This window comes from Stegostoma tigrinum, chromosome 9 (assembly GCF_030684315.1).
Source record: "Stegostoma tigrinum isolate sSteTig4 chromosome 9, sSteTig4.hap1, whole genome shotgun sequence".
In the NCBI taxonomy this organism is placed as follows: domain Eukaryota; kingdom Metazoa; phylum Chordata; class Chondrichthyes; order Orectolobiformes; family Stegostomatidae; genus Stegostoma; species Stegostoma tigrinum.
The window spans coordinates 63,991,594-64,012,846 of record NC_081362.1 but is presented as its reverse complement, the minus strand read 5'-3'; the positions used below and the strand labels follow the sequence as shown (position 1 = coordinate 64,012,846).

General features: G+C 40.0%; 1 protein-coding gene across 2 annotated transcripts in view; it reads right to left on the bottom strand.

Annotated features, from left to right (window-relative positions):
• bicral (BICRA like chromatin remodeling complex associated protein) overlaps window positions 1-21,253 on the bottom strand; it is a 66,913-nt gene that overhangs the window by 23,102 nt on the left and 22,558 nt on the right. For both annotated transcript variants that reach the window (XM_048536791.2, XM_048536792.2), the window contains exons 3-5: window positions 13,750-13,798; window positions 6,900-6,971; window positions 1,878-3,869 (exon numbers count right to left, since the gene is read on the bottom strand). In XM_048536791.2, coding sequence (XP_048392748.1) covers window positions 1,878-3,869; window positions 6,900-6,971; window positions 13,750-13,798 — 2,113 coding nt within the window. The remainder of the gene's footprint in view (window positions 1-1,877; window positions 3,870-6,899; window positions 6,972-13,749; window positions 13,799-21,253) is intronic.

Sequence of the window (21,253 nt, the reverse complement as noted above, 5' to 3'; positions counted from 1 at the left end):
ATAAAAGAAGGAGGTACAGAGACAGCGATGCACTGGGAGTAATCTCCCAAGAATGCTTAGATTCTGAAAAGTTTTGGAGGAATGAAAACCTGTCAATGTAACACCTTTATTCAAAAAGGGAAGCAAATAAATAATAGTGACTGTGGGTTAGATAGTTTAATGTCTGGCATTCGGAAGGAATTTAATTGCACAGCATTTAGACGTAAATGATCTGATCAAGCAGAAAGGCAGCAGGGCTTCATGAAAGGAAAGTCATGTCTGACAAATGTACTAGAATTCTATAAGCAGGTAAGAAGCTGGATAAAGGGGAAGCAGAGGATATAACATATTTAGATTTTCACAAGGTGTTGACAAGTGTCTTTAGGCTACTTGATAAGATAACAGCCCATGGTGTTGAATACAATATATGAGCATGGGTAGAGAACTAGCTAGCTAACAGGAGTCAGAGAGTTGCCATAAGGGGAGCATTTTCAGGATGACAATTTACAACTAGCGCAGTGCCAGAGATCGGTGCTGGGGCCAAAATTATTTACAATTTATATGAACAACTTGAATGAAACAAGCAATTGTACTATAGGCAAGTTTGTGGATTACACAAAAATAAATGGAAAAGCAAGTGGTAAAGATGACAAGTGTCTACAGAGGTATACAGACAGGTTAAGCGAGGGGACAAAAACTTGCCAAATAGCATGTGAGAATAAGTGAGGTCTTGTGCTCAGGCTGGACGAACAGAGGAGCTGAATATGACTTAAGTGGAGAAAGCTACAGAACAAAGGAATTTGGAGTTCTCCGGCATGAATCACAAAAAGCTAGCAAAGTTCAACAGGAGTAGGGAAAACGAAAGAGTTTTGGCCTTTATACCAAAGTGAATGCGGTATAAAAACAGGAAGGTTTGCTAACATAATCAAAGCACTGGGCAGACCACTGCTGGAATACTAAGAACATTTTTGGGCCCCTTGTCTAAGGAAAGATATCCTGGCATTGGAAGCAGTCCAGAGAAACTTCACAAGCTGATGCCAGCATGGAGAGACTGTCTTAGGAGGAGAAGTTCAGTAGGATGAGTCTGTACTCATCAGAATTTAGAAGAATGAGAGATGGCCTCATTAAAACAAACAAGATTCTTAGGGAGCTTGACAGGGCAGAGTAGAGGTTGTTTCCTGTTGTGGGAGAATCTAGAACCACAGGCCATAATCCCAGAATAAGGGGTTGTACATTTAAGACAGAAATGAAGAGGAATTTCTTCTCTCAAAAGGGCAGTGAATTTGCAGAATTCCTGAGCAGAAGGCTATCGAGGACAGACTGTGAGGTATATTCAAAGTCAAGATAGACATATTTTTCATTAAGGGAATCAATGTTACAGGGTATGGGGAGAAAAGTAGAACTGCAGATGATCTGAGCAGACATTGTCTAATTGAATGGAAGGGGCAGACTCAATCGGCTGAATGTCTTACTTCTGTTCCTACATCTTATGGTCTTATGAAATTTTTCAAACAAGCTGTGCTTACCAGAACATACCAATAATCATCATGTAGTCTAGTCGGTAAACGTTTCACAGACTCTATCAGTCATGTGATAAAATACAATATGAATTTGCTAAAAGTTCAGAAAGCAATAAAGCCTTTCAGTTTTTGCTCATTTGGAGAGATAAGTAATTTACTGAAGCACTACATAGCTTTGGTATCTTTAAAAGTACATTAAAAGATGCATGTATGCATAAAGAATTTTGCACCAATAAAGTCAGTGTACTATTGTTTCTACATTTCAATGCTGTACAATGCAATTGCTCAGGTGATGCGATGAAAAAAAAATCTTCTCTAGTACAGCATTTCATTTCTTTAAAAATTTATCATTCACAAATTAAGTAACTGATCACTTACTTGGGAGTACAGAAATTGTTGGTGATTGCTGGTTTGCGTTACTGGCATGTCCGTCCGGCTGAAAACAACCTGTCGAGAGGGCTGCATCACACCTGCATTTTGATGATAAGGATTGGAAATCCGGTAAATTTGATTCATTCCCAACTGTTGCTGACACTGTGGGTGCTGCTGTGCAGACTCTACTGTCACAAGAGATTGCTCTCCCTGACAAACCATTACAATATTACCACTGGAACACATTTGTGTGACATGGTCACCACAACTGCTTGCCGATATTACAGGCTGTACTGTAGACACGTAGCTGGAGCACACAGAACTAGGTGTATTTGAAACAGTAAGTTGGTTTTGCAATGACTTTCCTCGGGCTGCATTCTGCCCAGATTGCTTAAATATTCCTGTATTAATGCTTGAACCACCAGCAGTGGGTTGCACACCTTGAGTGGTTGGAAAATTAAATACCATCTGTGAAGTCTGGTGGAGTGGAACCTGCCCAGTAACTAGCTGCGTTGAGCCATTGTTTGTTAGCAGCTGCCCGCCTGAAGCATTAACAACTTGCTCCATGCCATTTTGACTAGAAACCAACTGTCCAGCAGAATTCTGACTATTCAAGAACTGTCCTGAAAAAGACTGGGTAGCCAACACTGTACCTGATGAATTACGATTTGCTAAAACACATTCAGAAGCTACTTGGTTAGAGACCAACTGGGTTGATACAGTTCGATTTTGTAGAATCTGTCCATTTGCAGTCTGAAGGTGTGGAACAGTTGAATTCATATTTAATGCTAGACTGGTAGGAATGAAAAACTGGTTCTGGGATACAAGAGGTTCATGTTGCGCAATGGGAGGATGAATTATGATACTGTTTCCAGTTTGATTTAAAACTTGTGGTCTAATAGACTTTCTAACCGCCTGTTGCTTTGCAATATTGACACCCAGTGATGGACCCACTGATGAACTCTGAGCAGCATTTGTGGAACAAAAAGGAAGGCCATGCTGTATCTGCTGTTGTTGTAATGCAACTTCATTTTGGATTTTGAACGCTGTCTGCAATTCCAAGTTGTTGACATTGTAAACTGTTTGTTGTTGGTTCATTTGAGCAGGCTTAGGCTGAATACTCAGTGAAATTTTCGGCTGACTTGGTACAGGGCCTCTCTGAATGATAATGTTATGCAAAGGCAGTGCTGTTTGAATGTTATTACCACTGAAGTGAACAGACATAGGTTGCGGTACCTGGCCAATATTAGAGGTTCCACAGTAAGTGTTTCCATTAAGTGCAGTCACTCGTCTCTGAAGCAACAATCCACCAGTTTCATTTAAGCCAGATGTACTCAAGGACATTTGTTGCTGGTTAGGAAGAGATGACATATTGTAACCACCTACAGGCACAGGGTTTATAGCTGGTGGTTGTCCACTGCTCTTCGATATAAAATGAGACCCTTCAAGGTGATTAAGAGTCATTGGAGGCTGTTGAGTATCTAATGAACTAATCAGCTGGATTGGTCCAATACCACCAGCTTGGTTGCTGCTAGGTACATGCTGAATCGCAACACTGTTGATGCCCATTTGTTGAAAAAAACCAGGCTGTACATTAGTTTCATTATTCACAAAGGGTGTTCTCAAAACTTGCTGCAAAATGGGAGCCGGTGTTACATTCATCTGCTGCTGTGTCAGGCCTCTTACTGTTGAAGTGCCAGAAGGTAACTGTGAAACCTGAGAAAAGGATGCAGCATGATGTGAAGTTTGAGAAAAATCCTGGGTAGAAGTAATACCAGCCGCCAAATCTGCTTCCTCCTGCAACGTTTGTTGAGTGATATTAGCCTCCTGGAGAGATTTCTGCAGAATATCAAAAGGCTGGTCCCCATTTAAGTTTGAGAGCGGTGAAGAGGTATCCAGTTCCTCCAAAACATTAAGACTACTTGCTAATTGCAGTCTTGAGGATTCTTCTCCAATATGGTTATGTGTATCTTTAGTAGAAGAGGTAGGGTCAGCACTCTGAAAAATCAAAGTTGGAACATAATGTAATCATACGTCTATCAAACTGACACAATCTTGTCTGAAACACATGACTGCACAATTTTATTTCTTTTGAAAAGTCAGGTTTTGGACAGATTACAACATTTTAGAAACAGCTAGAAGCAACATTTAATAGGAGTGGACTTTCCAAAGTTGTTGCCCCATCTGTTACAGAGTAACACTGCAGTTGTCCATGGCCAGACAACATTTGCCCACATACTAAAGATGGTATCATGAACACAATTTGGATTGCATGCATTTGGGTAGCCTTCACCTTCAAGCATACTTCAGGGACCCCTGTCCTGCTTCACCACTGGAAGTCAGAATGGCTCTTACCCACTCCGAGAGACTTTAAAGTTTGGGAAAAGAGGCAAAACAGATTAATGTTGTTTTCATTATGTTCATGAGGGAATAAAATACAGTATTCTTAAAGGTAATCAATCCCATTCTTTGTTTCAGGCATTCATTGAATCTTTATTAAGGTCTCATAGAAATCCACGCTGGTTGTTAGCTAGTGATAATTCAGTTGAGTCAAATAAGACCTCAATAATCCTGGCATAGTCTAGGAACTTACCCAACCCTTACAGTAGTTTTCTTTTAACTGAAATTTGGGATGGACTAGAAAAATTGCAAACACGTAGATCCTTTTCAACTTACAACATTTCAATGTTGCAAGTCCACCTAAAGTGCAGCAGTTCAAGAAGGCAGCAGCTCGCCATCACCTTCTCAAGAGCAACTAGGGAGAGGCAATAATTACTGGCTAGGCAGCACCACTCATGTCACATGATTGAATTAAAAAACCTTCAAATTCTTGCTTGCCAAGTAGAAACTTTTTCTGTTTATTCCTAAACAAAACTTTAAGTTCCATATACTTTAAATAACACAGTCTGGGAATTTATTTGGAGTTCTTTCCATTCTGTAACTTCACCTGACATGAAAGGTATCTGCAAGATTTGCCCTGCATGTATCACCAAGGTCCATAAAAACTAAGCAAGATTTTTGGAGCTTAGGGGATTCACTAGCATCCTTTATAGGCTTTATATGTTAGCTCTATATGTTCACAGTAAATGCACTACTGTTAAAATATAATTATTAAATCCATCGAAGTATGGCTCATGGTAAATCAAATGATGACGAGGACAGGAACATGCTAACATTGATGAAATACAAGAGCCGTACTAATGCTTTTATTACTAGCAGGTGTTCCATATTGCTCAAGGTGGATGATGTACTGTTTTAAAACCACCATGTTTAAAGCCACATAATTTCTGTTAAGGAAACTGTAGGTGATGACAGACTTTCAATAGGTCTTCAAGAAACCACCAGGCCTTTCTTCTTTTTCAGAAAATGTTGACAACCACACAGAGGTTATAAACAATCATATTTATTCTTCACATATTCTTTCAAGCATGAGATAGATATTTTAGTGTGACATTCAAGGTATGGCAGCCATGAAGAGAGTATTAAAATATAGTGCTTGTATATTAAAGCAGGTCTCATTTGTTATTCACACTTGAAGATACTGGAAATTGGAACTGGGAAAAGGCATGTACGTCCATGGAGAAAAACCTGGAAAAAGATTTTTTGAAGAAATCACCTTAAAAAACTGAAATAAATATTCTTTCAACAGTAAGCAGATAAACAAATAAAGTTGTCTTAAAGTTGTCCCACGTATCGTAATTAAATAAACACACATCTCTGCAAATAATTTGGAGTTGCAATTCTTTATTGATGTTGCCCATCTATTTAAGGTGTCATTTTTTATAACTCAGTGGAGGTTGATTCGCCGGTCAGTGCAGAACTGAGAGAAGGGTGCACGACACCAGGTCTTTTGAGTAAAATATTAAAATGAATCCCAAGCTACCCTCTGATGAAAATATTAACTCTTCAGATCAGCAATATTTTCAATCACTTATCATCTCTAGCCTTGGTACAGTAGTGAGTTTGAAGAATGATTTATTCAATTTTCACGAAGGAAACTTGATGGGGGAGATGGCATCAAGCTCTGAGAACACAATGGGATTAACACCTGTATTTACTAATTGTGATTCCCAAATCACAGGATAACATCACTCATGGGAAACAAACTTCCCACAACTGACCTTTTAAATGTCTCGTGGTGCTGTGATAGTATCTCTACCAATGAGCCAGAAGGAGCAGACTGAAGTCCTGCCTGCCCTGAAGTTATGTCATAACAAATCCAAACAGGTCAAATAGAGTAACTACATAACTATTTAGTGCCTTTAACTTCCAAAGTGATTCAGACAGGATTAATCAAGACAAAGAAGGAAAGATTAGATGGGTAACGGGATGGTCAATGAAGCCAGCTGTCAACAACAATAAAGAAAATAATAGAAAACAGAAAATGAAAACATGTTTTGTTAAAACTGCGTACAGTTCTGGTCACCACATTACCAAAAGGATGTGGATGCTTTGGAGAGGGTGCAGAGGAGGTTCACCAGGATGTTGCCTGGTATGGAGGGCGCTAGCTATAAAGAGAGGTTGAGTAGATTAGGATTATTTACATTAGAAAGACAGAGGTTGAAGAGGGACCTGATTGAGGTCCACAAAATCATGAGGTATAGACAGGCTGGATAGCAAGAAGCTTTTTCCCAGAGTGGGGGACTCGATTACTAGGGGTCACGATTTCAAGGTGAGAGGGGAAAAGTTTAAGGGAGATATGCGTGGAAAGTTCCTTACGCAGACAGAGGTGGGTGCCTGGAATGCATTGCCAGCAGAGGTGGTAGAGGCGGGCATGATAGCGTCATTTAAGATGTATCCAGGACAGATACATGAATGGGCAGAGGGATACAGATCCTTGGAAAATAGCCGACAGGTTTAGATAAAGGATCTGGATCAGCGCAGGCTTGGAGGGTCGAAGGGCCTGTTTCTGTCCTGTATTTTCTTTGTTCGTTCTAAAACAGATGCAACATATCATATTTAGAGTAATCTTACAGTTATTATAATCCACATATATAGTATAGAGTTTTTTTTAATTTCAGTACTTACAATGGCATCAGCAAAAAGTGAATTGGAGTTGTCAATAGTGCAGGCTGAACCAAGCAAATCATCCTCATCTATCTGTGAAAACCAAAGATCCAAGACTCAATCATATTAAACATCAACAAATTGTAATTACAAAAATACTTATAATATATTTTGACATGCTGAAGTGTTTCACAGGAGTGATTATGAAACCAAATTTGACATTGAACCACACTGAAACATAAGGACTGGAGGGGGCATCTGGTCAATGTCTAGTACCAGCATATTGATGGTGAGTGATTCAACAATGGTAATCTCAGATTGCTGTGATGGAAGTGTGCATTCTCTTTTGCTGTTGACTATCATTGTCAATTACCAATCTTATCAATCCAAACCTGGATGCTATCAAGTCTTTCTGCTTCTGAACATGGGCTGCTTCAATATGTGTGGAACTGAGAATGAAACAATTGAAGAGAAAGGTTTAGAAGAGAGTCTTAAAGAAAACAGAGGTGAGAAACCACAGAAGTTTAAGGAGGGAATTATAGAATTTAGAAATGTGGCAATTGAAGGCACAACCTTCATTGATGAAGCTAAGAAAATCAGGAATATACGAGATAAACAGAAAGTTCAGGGGTTATAGGAAACGAGAAGGTTGGAAAGATGTTGGTTTGAGCTGATCAAAAATTTCAAGATGAAATTGTAAAATTGTATACAATGTGATGATAAGCACTGCCTAGCAGCTCTGGCGTTTCACGCTGGCATATGAATCTCTGCCACATTTTATGCAGAAAACAATAGGGAACTGAAAAAAAGTTGAGGATTCACTGGTCTCTTTTAGTTGAAGCCATTATCTCAATCAGGTGAGCTTTGCGCTTCTGAATGATTACTCATGACTCTCAAATAGCCCTGACACATGTGCAGACAAAGCCTGTGATATCAGGTGGCCACAGCAGACCACAGGAATCATCTGCACGTGCACCACTAATGGCATTGTTCCTCTGTCATGCTCACAGCACCCAGCACTGCTGCCAAATCCTTTCCAAATGCCCAAGGCACAGGGAAAGGCCTTTCTGCAGTCAGGGTGCCATGCCTGAGGGGCAGCTGCTCCCTCCTTCTCTTCATCCAAGTTTCAGGCTGCCAAATGATGGCCACTGGAAAAGCACTGCTACTTCAGTATCCCTGTTTCAGCCGCCATTCAAAGCCTTCACAAACTGACCTCTGTCATTCACACTCTTTGTGATATGATTCAGGCCAGAGTACCGGATCACATGGATTTACCAGCAGCACCATCCTGGAAACAGGTTTCTGCCTCTTAAGAATAATCAGATGCCTTTGTACACATACATTCTTCCTGTGCCACCTAGAGGTGGTGTTTACAGTAATCAGGTCCTATTGTGTGCCAAAAAAAGCATTAGAGGGAGACTCACTGCCTGCCAAAGCTGCTTAATGTGATTTCCTCTTTCCATGACAACATGATAGAAGATGAGCTATGACAGGGCAGTATCAAACCCTATGAGCTTCGTAGTCATTTAAACAGGGTTCCTCCCACACCTCCAATTGATTATTGATGTCAGCAACGATTTTCTCTGCTTTTGTTTCCAACGAAGCCGTTTCTTTCCCAAGGACCCGTTACTTAATTGATCCCATCAGACAGAACCCTAGTATTGTGTGTATTTGGACGGTCTGGAAAAGCTGCAGTCAACAGTTACTCGCATTCTGCCTCACAGTCATTCAGTCTTCTCACTCTACTCGCTTTTATGATTAAGAAAAGCAGAACATTCAGCTTCAGTGACTGGTTCCATCATGGTGATTGAAAGCAATCCTTTTCTTATAATTTAAATGATATTCAAAGGTACTCCTGCCTTGTTATTCTTCTCTTGAACCCAGGTCTTAAACCTTCAATCACAGCAAATGTTCAGGATGGCAAAGTAGCAAGCAAAGGGAGTTGAGAAATAACTTAAACTGTAAAAGCTTCAGCACTCCTGAACCATTAGGGCTTGCATTTCCTAGGTGTTCAAGCTCCAGCTTCAGATTTAATCTGGATCTTAAATGGGAAAGCAAATCCAGGAGAAGGAAGTGGCAAAGTGTTGGGGTAGTGGGGGAGGCTACAATTTGAAGGACAGGGGATGGGGCAGAGGCCACAACTTGGAGGTCGGGGAGCAGAGAGAGGCCACAACTCAAAGTGTCTGGAAGCATGAAGCGTCCACAGTGACTAGGATCAGGAAGCAGGACTGTATGCAAGGAGGTGCAGGTACTGTAAGTAGCAAGTTACATTTTTCTTCCATATTTAACTTACTATACTTTTAAAATTATTTCATTAAGGATTTAGCAATTTGAAATATTTCAACTTGAGGGTATAATACTTTAGTTCTTTTCTAATAAGGAAGGACTTACAGAACCTAACTACAAGTCTCAGAAATGCTAACACAACTTTAACTACTATAAACTCTATTTTGCTTTTGCACTCTCCATAGAAATGCCAAAGAATGCCTGCTCAATTCATATTTTTTTAAAATCAATGAGGGCAATATGACTAATGTTGATGCAAGGACAGCGTTGTTACTTTGAAAGCAACAGAAACTTCAAATGTTGCATCCCAACAATAGTCCAAACTAGAAGTATCTGTATTAGTCAGTGTTAAACCAGTATTCCATCGAGATCCCGCAGATTGATGTGATGCATCTATAATGTGTGGGTGAAAGGAGTTACCACACCTTCCATTTGTGTGCATGCTGGTTTGCTTCTCATTTTTAACCTATATCTGTATACACTGCTGACTAGCAACTATGTGAAAAAGGCCAAATATGTAAGTCTCTCCATATCAGCAGAAAGCCTCCCCAATGGCCAGCGTTCAGCTGTGCCTCCTTGTGACCACAGATAGAAACTGGGTCCCTTGCACTTGGCTGAAGCTGAACAGGAGTGTGAAGAAACTTGGTACGAGACACACAGTGTGCAACCCCAGCAAAAGGACTATTGCAATTCATCCAACAGTCACCACTCACCTCAAAGCAGACAATACCTAATTAGAAAAGTATTGTTAATCTATCCGCTTCAGTGAGTGCTTGGTGCTTAGTCTCTGCTCAACAAGTGAAATGAATCCATCATACCAACGAACAATTGAACAAATTCAAAGAAACAAGATGCCTACTCATGGACTGGCAAGGTAGAACATCAGGGTCATGTGGATGAAACTGACAAATCTCTTGGATCTTGTTGATAACAACTGGAAGATGGCAGTAGTCAAACAGACCTTACAGGAATTCTACAAAAGCATTTGACAAGGTCCTTCACGGTGGGCTGGTACAACAGATGAAGTTACATGGGATCCACAGTGACAAAAAAACCCAAAGCCTTGTGGATGCCGAAAAACATAAACATAAACAGAAACAGAAACAGAAATTGCTGGAAAGCTCAGCAGGCCTGGCATTATCTGTGGACAAAAAGCAGAGTTAACGTTCTGGATGGAGCCAGAGGACAAGAACAATTGTTAGGCAGACAAAGGAATCAGTAAAGGTCAGCCTAGCAGAAGGCACAGCTGCTAATGGGGACCATTAGTGGCTGACAATGTGTTAGTTGTGAAAGCAGCCTGTGTAATGACAAGGCCTGGTATATGAGGATTCAGATAAAGAGAGGGGAGAATGTGCTCAGGCCCTAAAATTATTAAACTTGATATTGAGTACTGAATGCTGCAGGATTCCCAATTGGAAAATGAGCATGTTGTTCTTCAAGATTGCACTGAGCTTCGCTGGAGTACTCCCGAGGCAGAGATGTTGGCAAGGAAACATGGCAGACAAAAGGAAGCTCAGGGTCATTTTTACATACGAAACATAGTTTTGCAAAGCAATAGCCCAGCCTGTGTTTCACCTCCCCAATGTTCATCAGACCACATTGTAAGCGGAGAATACAGCAGACTAGATTGAGCGAAGTGCAGGTAAATCATTGCCTCAGCTTGAAGGTTTTCCTGGGACCTTGTATAGGGAGCAGGGAGGAAGTAAATGGACAGGTGTTACACCTTCTGTGATTGCATGGGATAGCACTGTTGGGGCATGAGAGGAGGAGTGGAGGAGCAGTAAACCTAGGTGTCCTAGAGTGGAATGCTGACAAGGGAGGGGAGGGGAATATGCGTCTGCAGGTGGCATTCCGCGAGAGGTGGTGGGAAAACGCTTAATGATCTTTTAGATGTGGATGCTGGTGGAATGGTAAATGAAGACCAGGGAGACCACATCAGTGTTGTGGGAGGGAAGAGAAGGGATGAGGGAGGGATGATGCGGGAGATGGGCTGGACACCGCCAACAGCCCTGTCAACCACGATTGTGGGAAATCCTCAGTTGAAGAAAAAGGTGAGCATGTCAAGGGGCTCCATTGTAGAGATCATTGGAACAGATGTGACAGAGACGGAAAGTTTGGGAGAATGGATAGAGTCTTTACCAGAAGCACAGTTTGAGAATGTGTAGTGAAGACAACTGTGAAAGTCAGTGGATTTATAATGGAAATCAGTGGCCAGCCTATCCCCAGTAATGGAAACAGAAAAGTCAAGGAAGGAAAGGGAGGAGTCAGAGATGGAACAGGTGAAGAGGAAAGCAAGGTAGAAATTGGAAACGAAACTGATGAACTTTTCTATTCAAGACATGAGAAGGAAGCAGCAATGATGTCATCAATGTACTAGAGCAAGATCTGTGGGTGGGAGCCCAAGTAGAGCCGAAACAAGGAATGTTCCACATAAGCCACAAGAAGATAGGCATAACTGGGGCCCATTCAGGTACCCAAGGCTGCACCTTGGACCTGAAAGAAGTAAGAGGAAAGTTTTGTACACAGGTGGGAGGTGCCTGGAACACGCTGCCAGAGGAGACGGTAGAAGCAGATGTGTTAGCAAAGTTTAAGAGGCAATTAGACTGGTACATGACTGGGCTGAGAATAGAGGGATACATACCATGTGGAAGCAGTTGGGATTAGTTGACAGTAGTATCATGGGCAGCACAGATATGATGTATCGAAGGGCCTGTTCCTGTGCTGTATTATGTTTCATGACATGAAAATTAAAAGCGTTGTGCATAGTGAGGAAGGTTTTCAATGGATACAATACAACATAGAGCAGTTACAAAGTTGGGCGGAGAAATGGCAGATGAAGTTTAATCTGGACAAGTTTGAGGTGATGTATTTTGGAAGGTCAAATGCAAGCAGAAAGTATACTGTAAATGGAAAGACTCTTTGGGGCATTCATTTAGAGGGATCTTGGGTGTAAATCCATTGCTCCAAGAAAGTGGACACACGGCGAATGAAATAGTAAAGAAGGCATACACCATGCTTGCCTTCATCAGTTAGGACACTGAGTACAAAGGTTGACAAGTCATGTTGCAGCTGTATAAGACGGTAGTTAGGCCACATTTGAAGTATTGTATGCAGTTCCAGTTGCCGCACCATAGGAAAGATTTGGAGGGTTTGGAAAGCATTCAAAAAACATTTACCAGGATGCTGCCTGGACTGGAGTGTATTAGCTATATGGAGAGGTTGGACAAACTTGGACTGTTTTTGCTATAGCATCGGAGGCTGTGGAATGAACTGACAGTATATAAAGTATATAAACTTACGAGAGACAATGGATAGGATGGATAGTGGCAGTCTTTTTCCTAGGATAGAAATGTCAAATACTAGGGGGTATAGGTTTAAGGTGAGAGGGAAAAATTTAAAGGAGATGTACAAGGAAAGGATTTTTTTTTACACAGAGGATTATAGCTGCCTGAATTGCACTTCTAGGGGAGGTGAAAGAAGCTGATATGATAGCAATGTTTAATAAGCATTTAGATAGGCACATGAACGGGCAGGGAATAAAGGGATATGGACCACTTACAGGTAGGTAAGATTTGTTCAGAATGGCATCATAGTAGGCTCAGACATAGAACTGAAGGGTCTATTCCTGTGCTACATTGTTCCATGTTCTATGTTGACAGACTAAACATTGAAGTAAGTTCTTCACAAGAGGCCAGGCTCACCAAGAGCAGATCACTGAAAGTAAAACATTACATATTTGTTTGCCTGGGGAAGAGACACTCCTTACTGTCAGTAATTTAAGGCCCTTTCCAGCTCCATTCCAAACTGTTCAGAACGTTTCTCTCTCCATTCACCTTGCAACATTCATACAGTCAGCCCCATGTATATCAAAGATCCAACTGTATGCTCCAAATACAGGGACAAAGTTCAGATTGTTGGGAATGAGGAAAAAAAAGTTGTAAGTGACTTCGAGACAATAGAAGTCAGTATTTCAATGGGAGACAATAGGCAAAAGATTCCCTCTGAAAGCAGATGCAAGCCAGCATTGAATCATTTACATTTATCATGTTGAGACTGATCTATATTATTTCGGAAATTAAAATCATCACAAAACTCAGAAAACCTTTTTAGTAGTTTCACTGAAATGCTGTATACTGCTACTTTTTGAAATACCAGAACAGTGACAATCTGCTCAATTAGCACTGACTATATCAACAACCAAATTGATTCCGTCTCCTTTTGAATATTGGCAATATCTATCAATATTGTTCTATCGTATATTTTGAGCAATTCTGAGGAAGATACACTGCACCCGAAATGTTAAATCTGATTTCTCTCCACAGGTGCCGCCAGACCTGAACTTTTCCAGCAATTTCTGGTTTTGTTTTTGGTTGTTATATCATCAGTTTGGCTTTAATTGTCACTATTAATATTGATCAGAAAACCACAAATGTAACAAGGTGTCTATTATTTTGCTTTAATATTTTACATTATACTGTTGAGATATACTTAATCTAAGACTTACAAATCAACAAAATTTCATGAATGCAATAATCGTCAACCTGGATACATTAAAATTCATAATGGTAAACATAAAATTTCTTACTTCTTGACTACCAGGTCCATGAAGAAAATCATTCAATGCCTGTACATCACTGAAAAAGAATTTATTTTAAAAATCAATTAAACCAATCAATTCATTATAAATGTCACAATTACAAGTAATTTCCAGGGGGAAAAATGTTGGCATATAACACTTACAAATACTTTTTTAAAAATCAATTTGATGCTATTGCAGACTGCACTCAACTCAATGTATGTACATATCAATTTGAAATGAAACTTTCTCCAAGTTACTAATGCAGACTTAAGTCTAGCATTTTAATTTTGTTATGAAAACAAAGTTTAATAAGTCACCCAATGAATTCATTCCATAGAAGAGTCAAATCTTTATCACAGAATGACCAATGCAAATTCGTAAATGTTTCAACTAAAGCATGGTTGTGACTATTTAGGTAATGGAATAACACAAATTAGCATTTCAGCTACAAAAACAAAATTTCTGGAAAAGCTCAGCAGGTCTGCCAGCATCTGACAAGGAGAAAACAGAGTTAACGTTTCAGGTCCGGTGACCCTTCAGTTCTGATGAAGGGTCGCTGGACCCAAAACGTTAACTCTGTTTTTTTCTTCACAGATGCTGACAGATCTGCTGAGCTTTTCCAGCAATTTTGTTTTTGTTCCTGAATTACTGCATCCGCACTTCTTTCGGTTTTATTTAGTACTTTAGCTACTTTTGAGATATGTGGCAGGATTCCATGTTTTGAGTCAGGAGCCTGACAATCAGGTGAAATACAGGTTGAGGTCCCATTATGTGCTGGAAACAGCAATGAGACAGTGATAGTACTGAAATTTTAAAAACTGTAGCCTAAGCACATGCTCACCATCCAATTAAATGGTGGACAGATTCTCAACACTGGACAGCAAAGACCCTCCAGTGTGGAAGGAGCTAAACACTGCTACTGTCTTTTAATTACTTATTTGGCTATCCAGTACTTGTTGGCAGGTCACAATTCTGCCTCTTATCTGGCTTCCAGGGGTACTCTCTGGGTGCAGAATATTGCCTATAAATCAGCCAGTGATGTGAAATCATATGCCCACCTGCCTCAGTGACAAAATCCTGCTCATGGATAGGAGGTCAGTTGGAATTTTTTGGATTTTATGCAGAAAATAGATGGTTGTAATGGAATTGAATGGAGATTTATCTGGAACAAGCCAAACATGTGGCAGAATGAAGTCCAAACTTTTTTCTACAGCTTTCTGGATACTAAAGATACTTCGAGAGATTGTACTAAAAGGGAACTTAAAATAGAAGCAAATAAAAGGCAAAATATGAAGAGTTTGATTTTGTTTTTCAATGTTTTAAAAGTCTTTCCAAACATACATCAGTGAAGGCGGCCTTGGAGATTATACCAGTTACATGCCTTTGTCTATTGAGCTATATAATTAGCTACTGTAAGTTTGAAAAACTAACACTGGAACATCCTCCAATTTCCCCACCTTCTTGTGTAAAATACCTCACCTCTGCTGCACAACTCCCTTCCCACTACTTAAGACTCAGAAATCAGGAATGCACCAGGGAATTTGAACAGAACTAACCCTTACTGTAATATGATGTAATGGTGGACTAATCTACTACAATTAAGATTCCAAGAAACAAAGGTCTGAAACACAAAGAAAAGAAAGAATCACACCCCTGTCCTTTCCCCCACTGTCCTGCAAATGTATACAACTCAATTATCCAATTCCCGCATGAAAGCAGAGATTGCATCTGCTGCCACCACATCTGGGTGCACATTCCAGTTCCTTACCACTCACTGCATAGAAATGTTTTATCTCATGCCACTGTTTATTCTTCAATCAAAGGTAAGTTTCTAACTACTCTGTACAGATATCTCATGATTTTTAAAAGGCTCTAACAAATACCCACTCAACAGTGCCTTCTCTAAGGAGAACAGCACTAGTTTCATCAAGTTATCCAGATAACTGGCATTGCTCATCACTGGAACTATTTTAGTAAATATTTTCTGCACACTTTGAGGACTACACTCCTCCCTAAAGGCCAGTTGGACACAATATTCCAGTTGCGACCAAGCCAGTGATTTATAAGGATCACCATAACTTCTTGCTCTTATACTCTGCACTATTAGTTATGAAGTCCTGTGTACTTCCTTAATCACTTCCTCAACCTATCCAACCACCTTCATACATACCCAGAGGTTTCTCTGTTCTTTTACCTCTTTAGAATTGTGCCTATTATTTTACACTGCCTGTCCTTTCTTCTGATGGAAATGTATCAGTTTTCACTTCTCTGCATTAAATTTGACCTGTCATGTTCACCAATTTCACAAGCCCAGTTATGTCCTCTTCATGTTGATCATCATTCTCAATGTTCACTAAACTTCCAATTTTAATGTCAAGACCCAAATCAAAGTTATTAAGTTGTACCAGATAGGCAGTAATCTTAGTATTGATGCAACTGCATATTTTCCTTCAGTCCAAAGACTAATCATCCAACACGACACTGTTCCCAGTTATTTAACCACTTTCATATCCATGTTAACCTTGCCCCTGTTGTTTGCAATAAATGGGGGAAATGTTTGATTAGTGAGTTTGTGGATGACACAAAGGTTGGGGAACTGCAGATAATAAGGATTGCCAACAGGGTACAACAGGACAAAGGCTGGAGATTTGGGTCAAGAAATGGGAGATGGAATTTAATGCAGACAAATGTGAGGTGATGCATTTTTCAGGAGAGAAGTATTCAGTAAATGGCAGAACCCTTACAGCATTAAATATAGCAGGATCTAGGTGTACAGGTCCTCAGTTCCCTGGATAAGGTGGTCAAGGAGGCATATGGCATGCTTGCCTTCCCTGATTGGAGCACGGAAAATAAAATTGGCTCATCATGTTGCAGCTGTATAAAACTTCCGTGAGGCCACATTTAGAATTTTGCAAACAGTTCCTGGTTGCCACATTAGCAGAAGGATGTGGAGGTTTAGGAGAAAAGGTTTACCAGGGTGTTGCCTATTTAACATGGTTAGGCTAGGCATGGTTAGGCAAAGTTAACATGGTTTGGAGGGTATTAACTATGAGGAGAGACTGGACAAACTTGGTGTGTTTTCACTTGAACAGGCTGTGCAGTAACCTGAAAGAAGTTCTCAAATTTATGAGAGGCACATACAGATTGCAGAGTAGGGAGTCTTTTTCCCAGAGTACAAATGTCAGTTTCTAGGGGTTTAAGGTAAAATGGTGAAAATTTGAAGTAGATGTGAGGCAAGATTTTTTTTACAAAGAGAGTGATAAGTGCCTGGCATGCGCTTACAGAGGAGCTGGGAGTGGTAATTTGACAGATACATGAATAGGCAGGGAATAGAGGGATAAAGACTGCAAAGCAACAAAATATTTTTAAACTATAAAAGCGCCATGCAGCAGTGTAGGATTAGTGGACTGAAGGGCCTGCACTGTTCTTTGTTCTTTCCATGGGTGTCAACTTTACTAACATATCTATTGTGAAGATCTTAATCGAACAACTTTCAAATGCCCACATATACATTACTCACGCTGTCCACATTAACCGTCCCTGCTGTCTCGAAGAATTCAATCACGATAATAAAACCTAATGTGTCTTTCACAAAAACAAAAATTGCTGGAAAATTTCAGCAGGTCTGGAAGATGCTGCCAGACACATTGAGATTTTCCAGCAATTTTTATTTTTTGTTTCAGATTTCCAGCATCTGCAGTTCTTTCAGTTTTGTGTCTTTAACAAATCCATGTTGGCTTTTGTTAACTACTTCATACTTGTCCAAGTGAGTGGTGACTTTGTCCTAATCATCATTTCTAAAAGCTTCACTGCCATTCACTGCTCTGTAATTGTTCTGTTTAGCTGGGCACCCTTTTTAGAACAAGACTGTAATATTATCATTTCTCTACCATGTCAACTGGCAGTAGCCCATAAATAAAAAGGACTGGAAAATTAGGATCAATGCCTCCCTAACTTGCTCCCTTACTTCCATCAGCAACACAAGATGCAACCTATGTACTTTAAGTATAATCAGTACCTCCTCTTTATTGAACTTTTGTCCATCCAGTGAGATTTCTAAAAGGGTAAGAATCAAAAACGTTTTTCATTGTTGCTCTTTTTTTGTCAAGCACTTACCCCTTAAAAGAAGGATAGGCTATATTACCTATTTTGTGGGGACTCTTAAAATCAAAGCATTCTTGACATACAATATGAGTCAGCCACAAGTGAATAATTCTGTGTCACTGGCCCATGTCAGTTTGCTTGAGCTATTTTCCTGCCAGATAAAAGAAAAAGGAACGGCTACCTCTTCAGAAGGGCTGGAAATTCACGATAATTGAAAGACCAATTACGGCAAATGATCAGAGGTCACATGGAATTTCAGTCACAGGTCACCCTAATGGCCCAATTGGAAGTAGGCAGCTGTGGTCATTTTTCATTTAAAAGTTTTTTAGAAGTGCTGAGAGGATATCTGGTAATTTCAGGCATTTAATGTTTACTTGTTTTGATAATACTGCTACAGCACCATACCAAAAATAAGCAGACGACTACTGGAAACAACTTTATCTACACCGTTCATGGCCTAAAGATAGCTTAAAGCCTTCACAGTTGTGTGCCGCCACTATTACTAAAAAACAAAAGGGGCTGGTAATTTCCTTCCAATGAGGACACAGAATATGAATGGTCTAATATTCTGTTTTCAGTGTGTTTGTTGAGTAAGGAATGATGAAAGGGAAATGTTGGCCAGGGGTCTGAGAGGAAACATCGATCGCCTTCAAGCATTTCAACAGAGAATCATACAATCCCTACAGTGCAGAAACAGGCTACCTGGTTCAACAAGTCCACACCAACTCTCCAAACAGCATCTCACCCAGACTCACTCGCCACCCTATCCCTGCATCTCCTTAGCTAATCCATCTAACCTACACACTACGGCTAATTTAGACGGCAAAAATATCGAACCTACATACCTTTGGACTGTGGGAGGGAACAGTAGCAGCCAAAGGAAACCCACAGACACGAGGAGAATATGCAAACTCCAAACAGACAGTCACCTAAGACTGGGATTGAACCCAGGTTCCTGGCACTGTGAGGCAGAAGTGTTAAGCCACCGTGCTGCCATTTCTATGGAATCTTTAACATGCATGAAAATAACAATTTGAACTCTCAAGTTGACATTCTCTTCAATAATATGGTACTCCTCCAGTTTTGCACTGGAATGTCAGCCTAGATTACATGTTCTAAATTCCAAATAATAAGAAAAATACGTTGTGAATCCAACCCAGGGTCAGAATATTTTGGATCTAAAGATGTGTAATGAGGCAGTCGAAATAAATGCTAACAGAGTAAAAGAATCCCTTGGAAACAGCAATCATAACATGGTAGATTTTGGCATTCCGTTTGACAGGGAGGAACTTAGGTTCGAAACAACTGTGCTAAACTTAGGTAAGACAGAATTCAAAGGAATGTGGGCTGAGCTGGTTATAATGGACTGGAGAATGTGTTTAGCAACAAAAATATTTAAGTATCAATGGCAGATTTTCAAGAAGAGTTCATGGCTCACACCAAATACATATTCCAGTGAGGAAAGATTCTAGGAAGAGGGTAAACAAATCATGGTTAATAAGGGAAACATTAGTTTAAAAGAAAAAAAAGTTGCAGAAACTGCTGGTAAGGTAGAGGATTGAGAGAGATTGAAAAATCAATAATAGACAATCAAAAAAAGGAAATAAACTGAGAGAGTAAACTTACAAGCAATTTCAAGATGGACAGCAAGAGCTTCTTTAAATACGTAAAAAGGGAGAGAGAATCAAAAGTGAACCTATGCCCCATACAGAGTGAGGATGAGGAAATAGAAACAGGGAAGTAGAAAATGGCAGAGGAGTTGAAAAAATACATTGCATCAGTCTTCAGTAAGGGATTACGGGGTGAAGGCAGGAGAATGAATTTAAGAACCATATCAGCCATGATGGAATGGCAGACCAGATTCAATGAGTCAAATGGTCTAATTCTGCTGCTACATCTTTTGGTCATATGTACTTCACAGTACAATACACTAATAGCATCCCAAAATCACTAAACATTAAAGGGGCAAAAGGATTGGAAATAATTATCAGTAAAGAAAAATTGCTAGGGAAACTAATGGGACTGAAAGTCAAAAGGTCTCCTGAGTCTGATGGGATGCATCCTTGGTTATTAATGGAATTAGCTACTGAAATAGTTCATATCTAGTAGTACTCTTCCAGGAATCCTTAGATTCAGAGTCTTGGATAACTGCCAAGTAACACCTTTACTTAAAATGGGGAGGAGACAAAAATAGGTAACAAAAGGCCAGTCAGCTTCATGTCGGTTATTGGGAAAATGTAATCATCAACAATAACAGATGGAATAAAACAGCATTTAGAGCACATAATATTATCAAACAGAGTCATCGTGGTTTCATGAAGGGGAAATCATGCTAGACTCATTTGCTAGAATTCTTTGAGGAGGTAACAAGCAAGTCAGATAAAGGGAAATAAAACGGGTGTAATGTATTTGGATTTTCAGAAGGTTCTTGATAAGATACTATACATTACATTGTTTAATAAGATAAGAACCAATGCTGTTAGATGTAATGTATTAGCACGAGTGGAGGATTGGCTAACTAATAGTAAGATGAAATAAAAGATGAGATGGGGAGAATGTTGGAGCTAGCAAACTGTAACTAATGGTACACCACAGAGATCAGTTCTGGAGCCACAATTAATTACAACACATTAATGTCTTGTATCAGAAAAGTGAACAAAGAATTATTATGGAATATACAGATAAATGTGAGATGTTGCATTTTGGAAAGTCGAACCAAGGTAGGGCTTCTACAATGAATGGTTGGGTCCTGAGGATCGTTGTGGATCAGAATGACTTACGAGTACAAGAGCAGAGTTCACTGAAAACACTGTTACAGGTGGAGAGGGTGGTGAAGAAGACATTTAGCATGCTGGCTTTCATCGATCGAGGCACTGAGTGTAGGAGTTGGAACGTTATGTTACAGTTGTATAAGTCGTTGGTGAGGCTGCACTTGAAGTATTATGTACAGTTTTGGTCACCCTGTTATAGGAAAGACATAGTTAAACTGTAAAGTGTGCTAAGGAGATTTACGAGGATGTTGCCAGGACTAGTAGACCTGAGTTGTAGGGAGGCGTTGGCCAGGATAGGACCTTATTCCTTGGAACATAGGACAATGAGGGGTCTTTATTAAAGTGTATAAAATCATGAGGGGCATAGGTAGGATGTAGAAGCGTGTAGTTGTTTTCTCAAGAATGAGGAATTGAAAACTAGAGGTCATAGGTTTAAGATGAGAGGGAAAAGATTTAAGAAGGACTTGAGGGGCAACTTCCAATGTAGCGAGTGGTATGTATGTGGAATGGGCTGCCAGACAAAGTGGTTGAGGCAGGTACAATAGCAACATTTAAAAAAACATTTGGATAGGTACCTGGATGGGAAGGCTTTGGAGGGATATGGACCAAACGTGGGCAATTGGAACTAGCCAAAT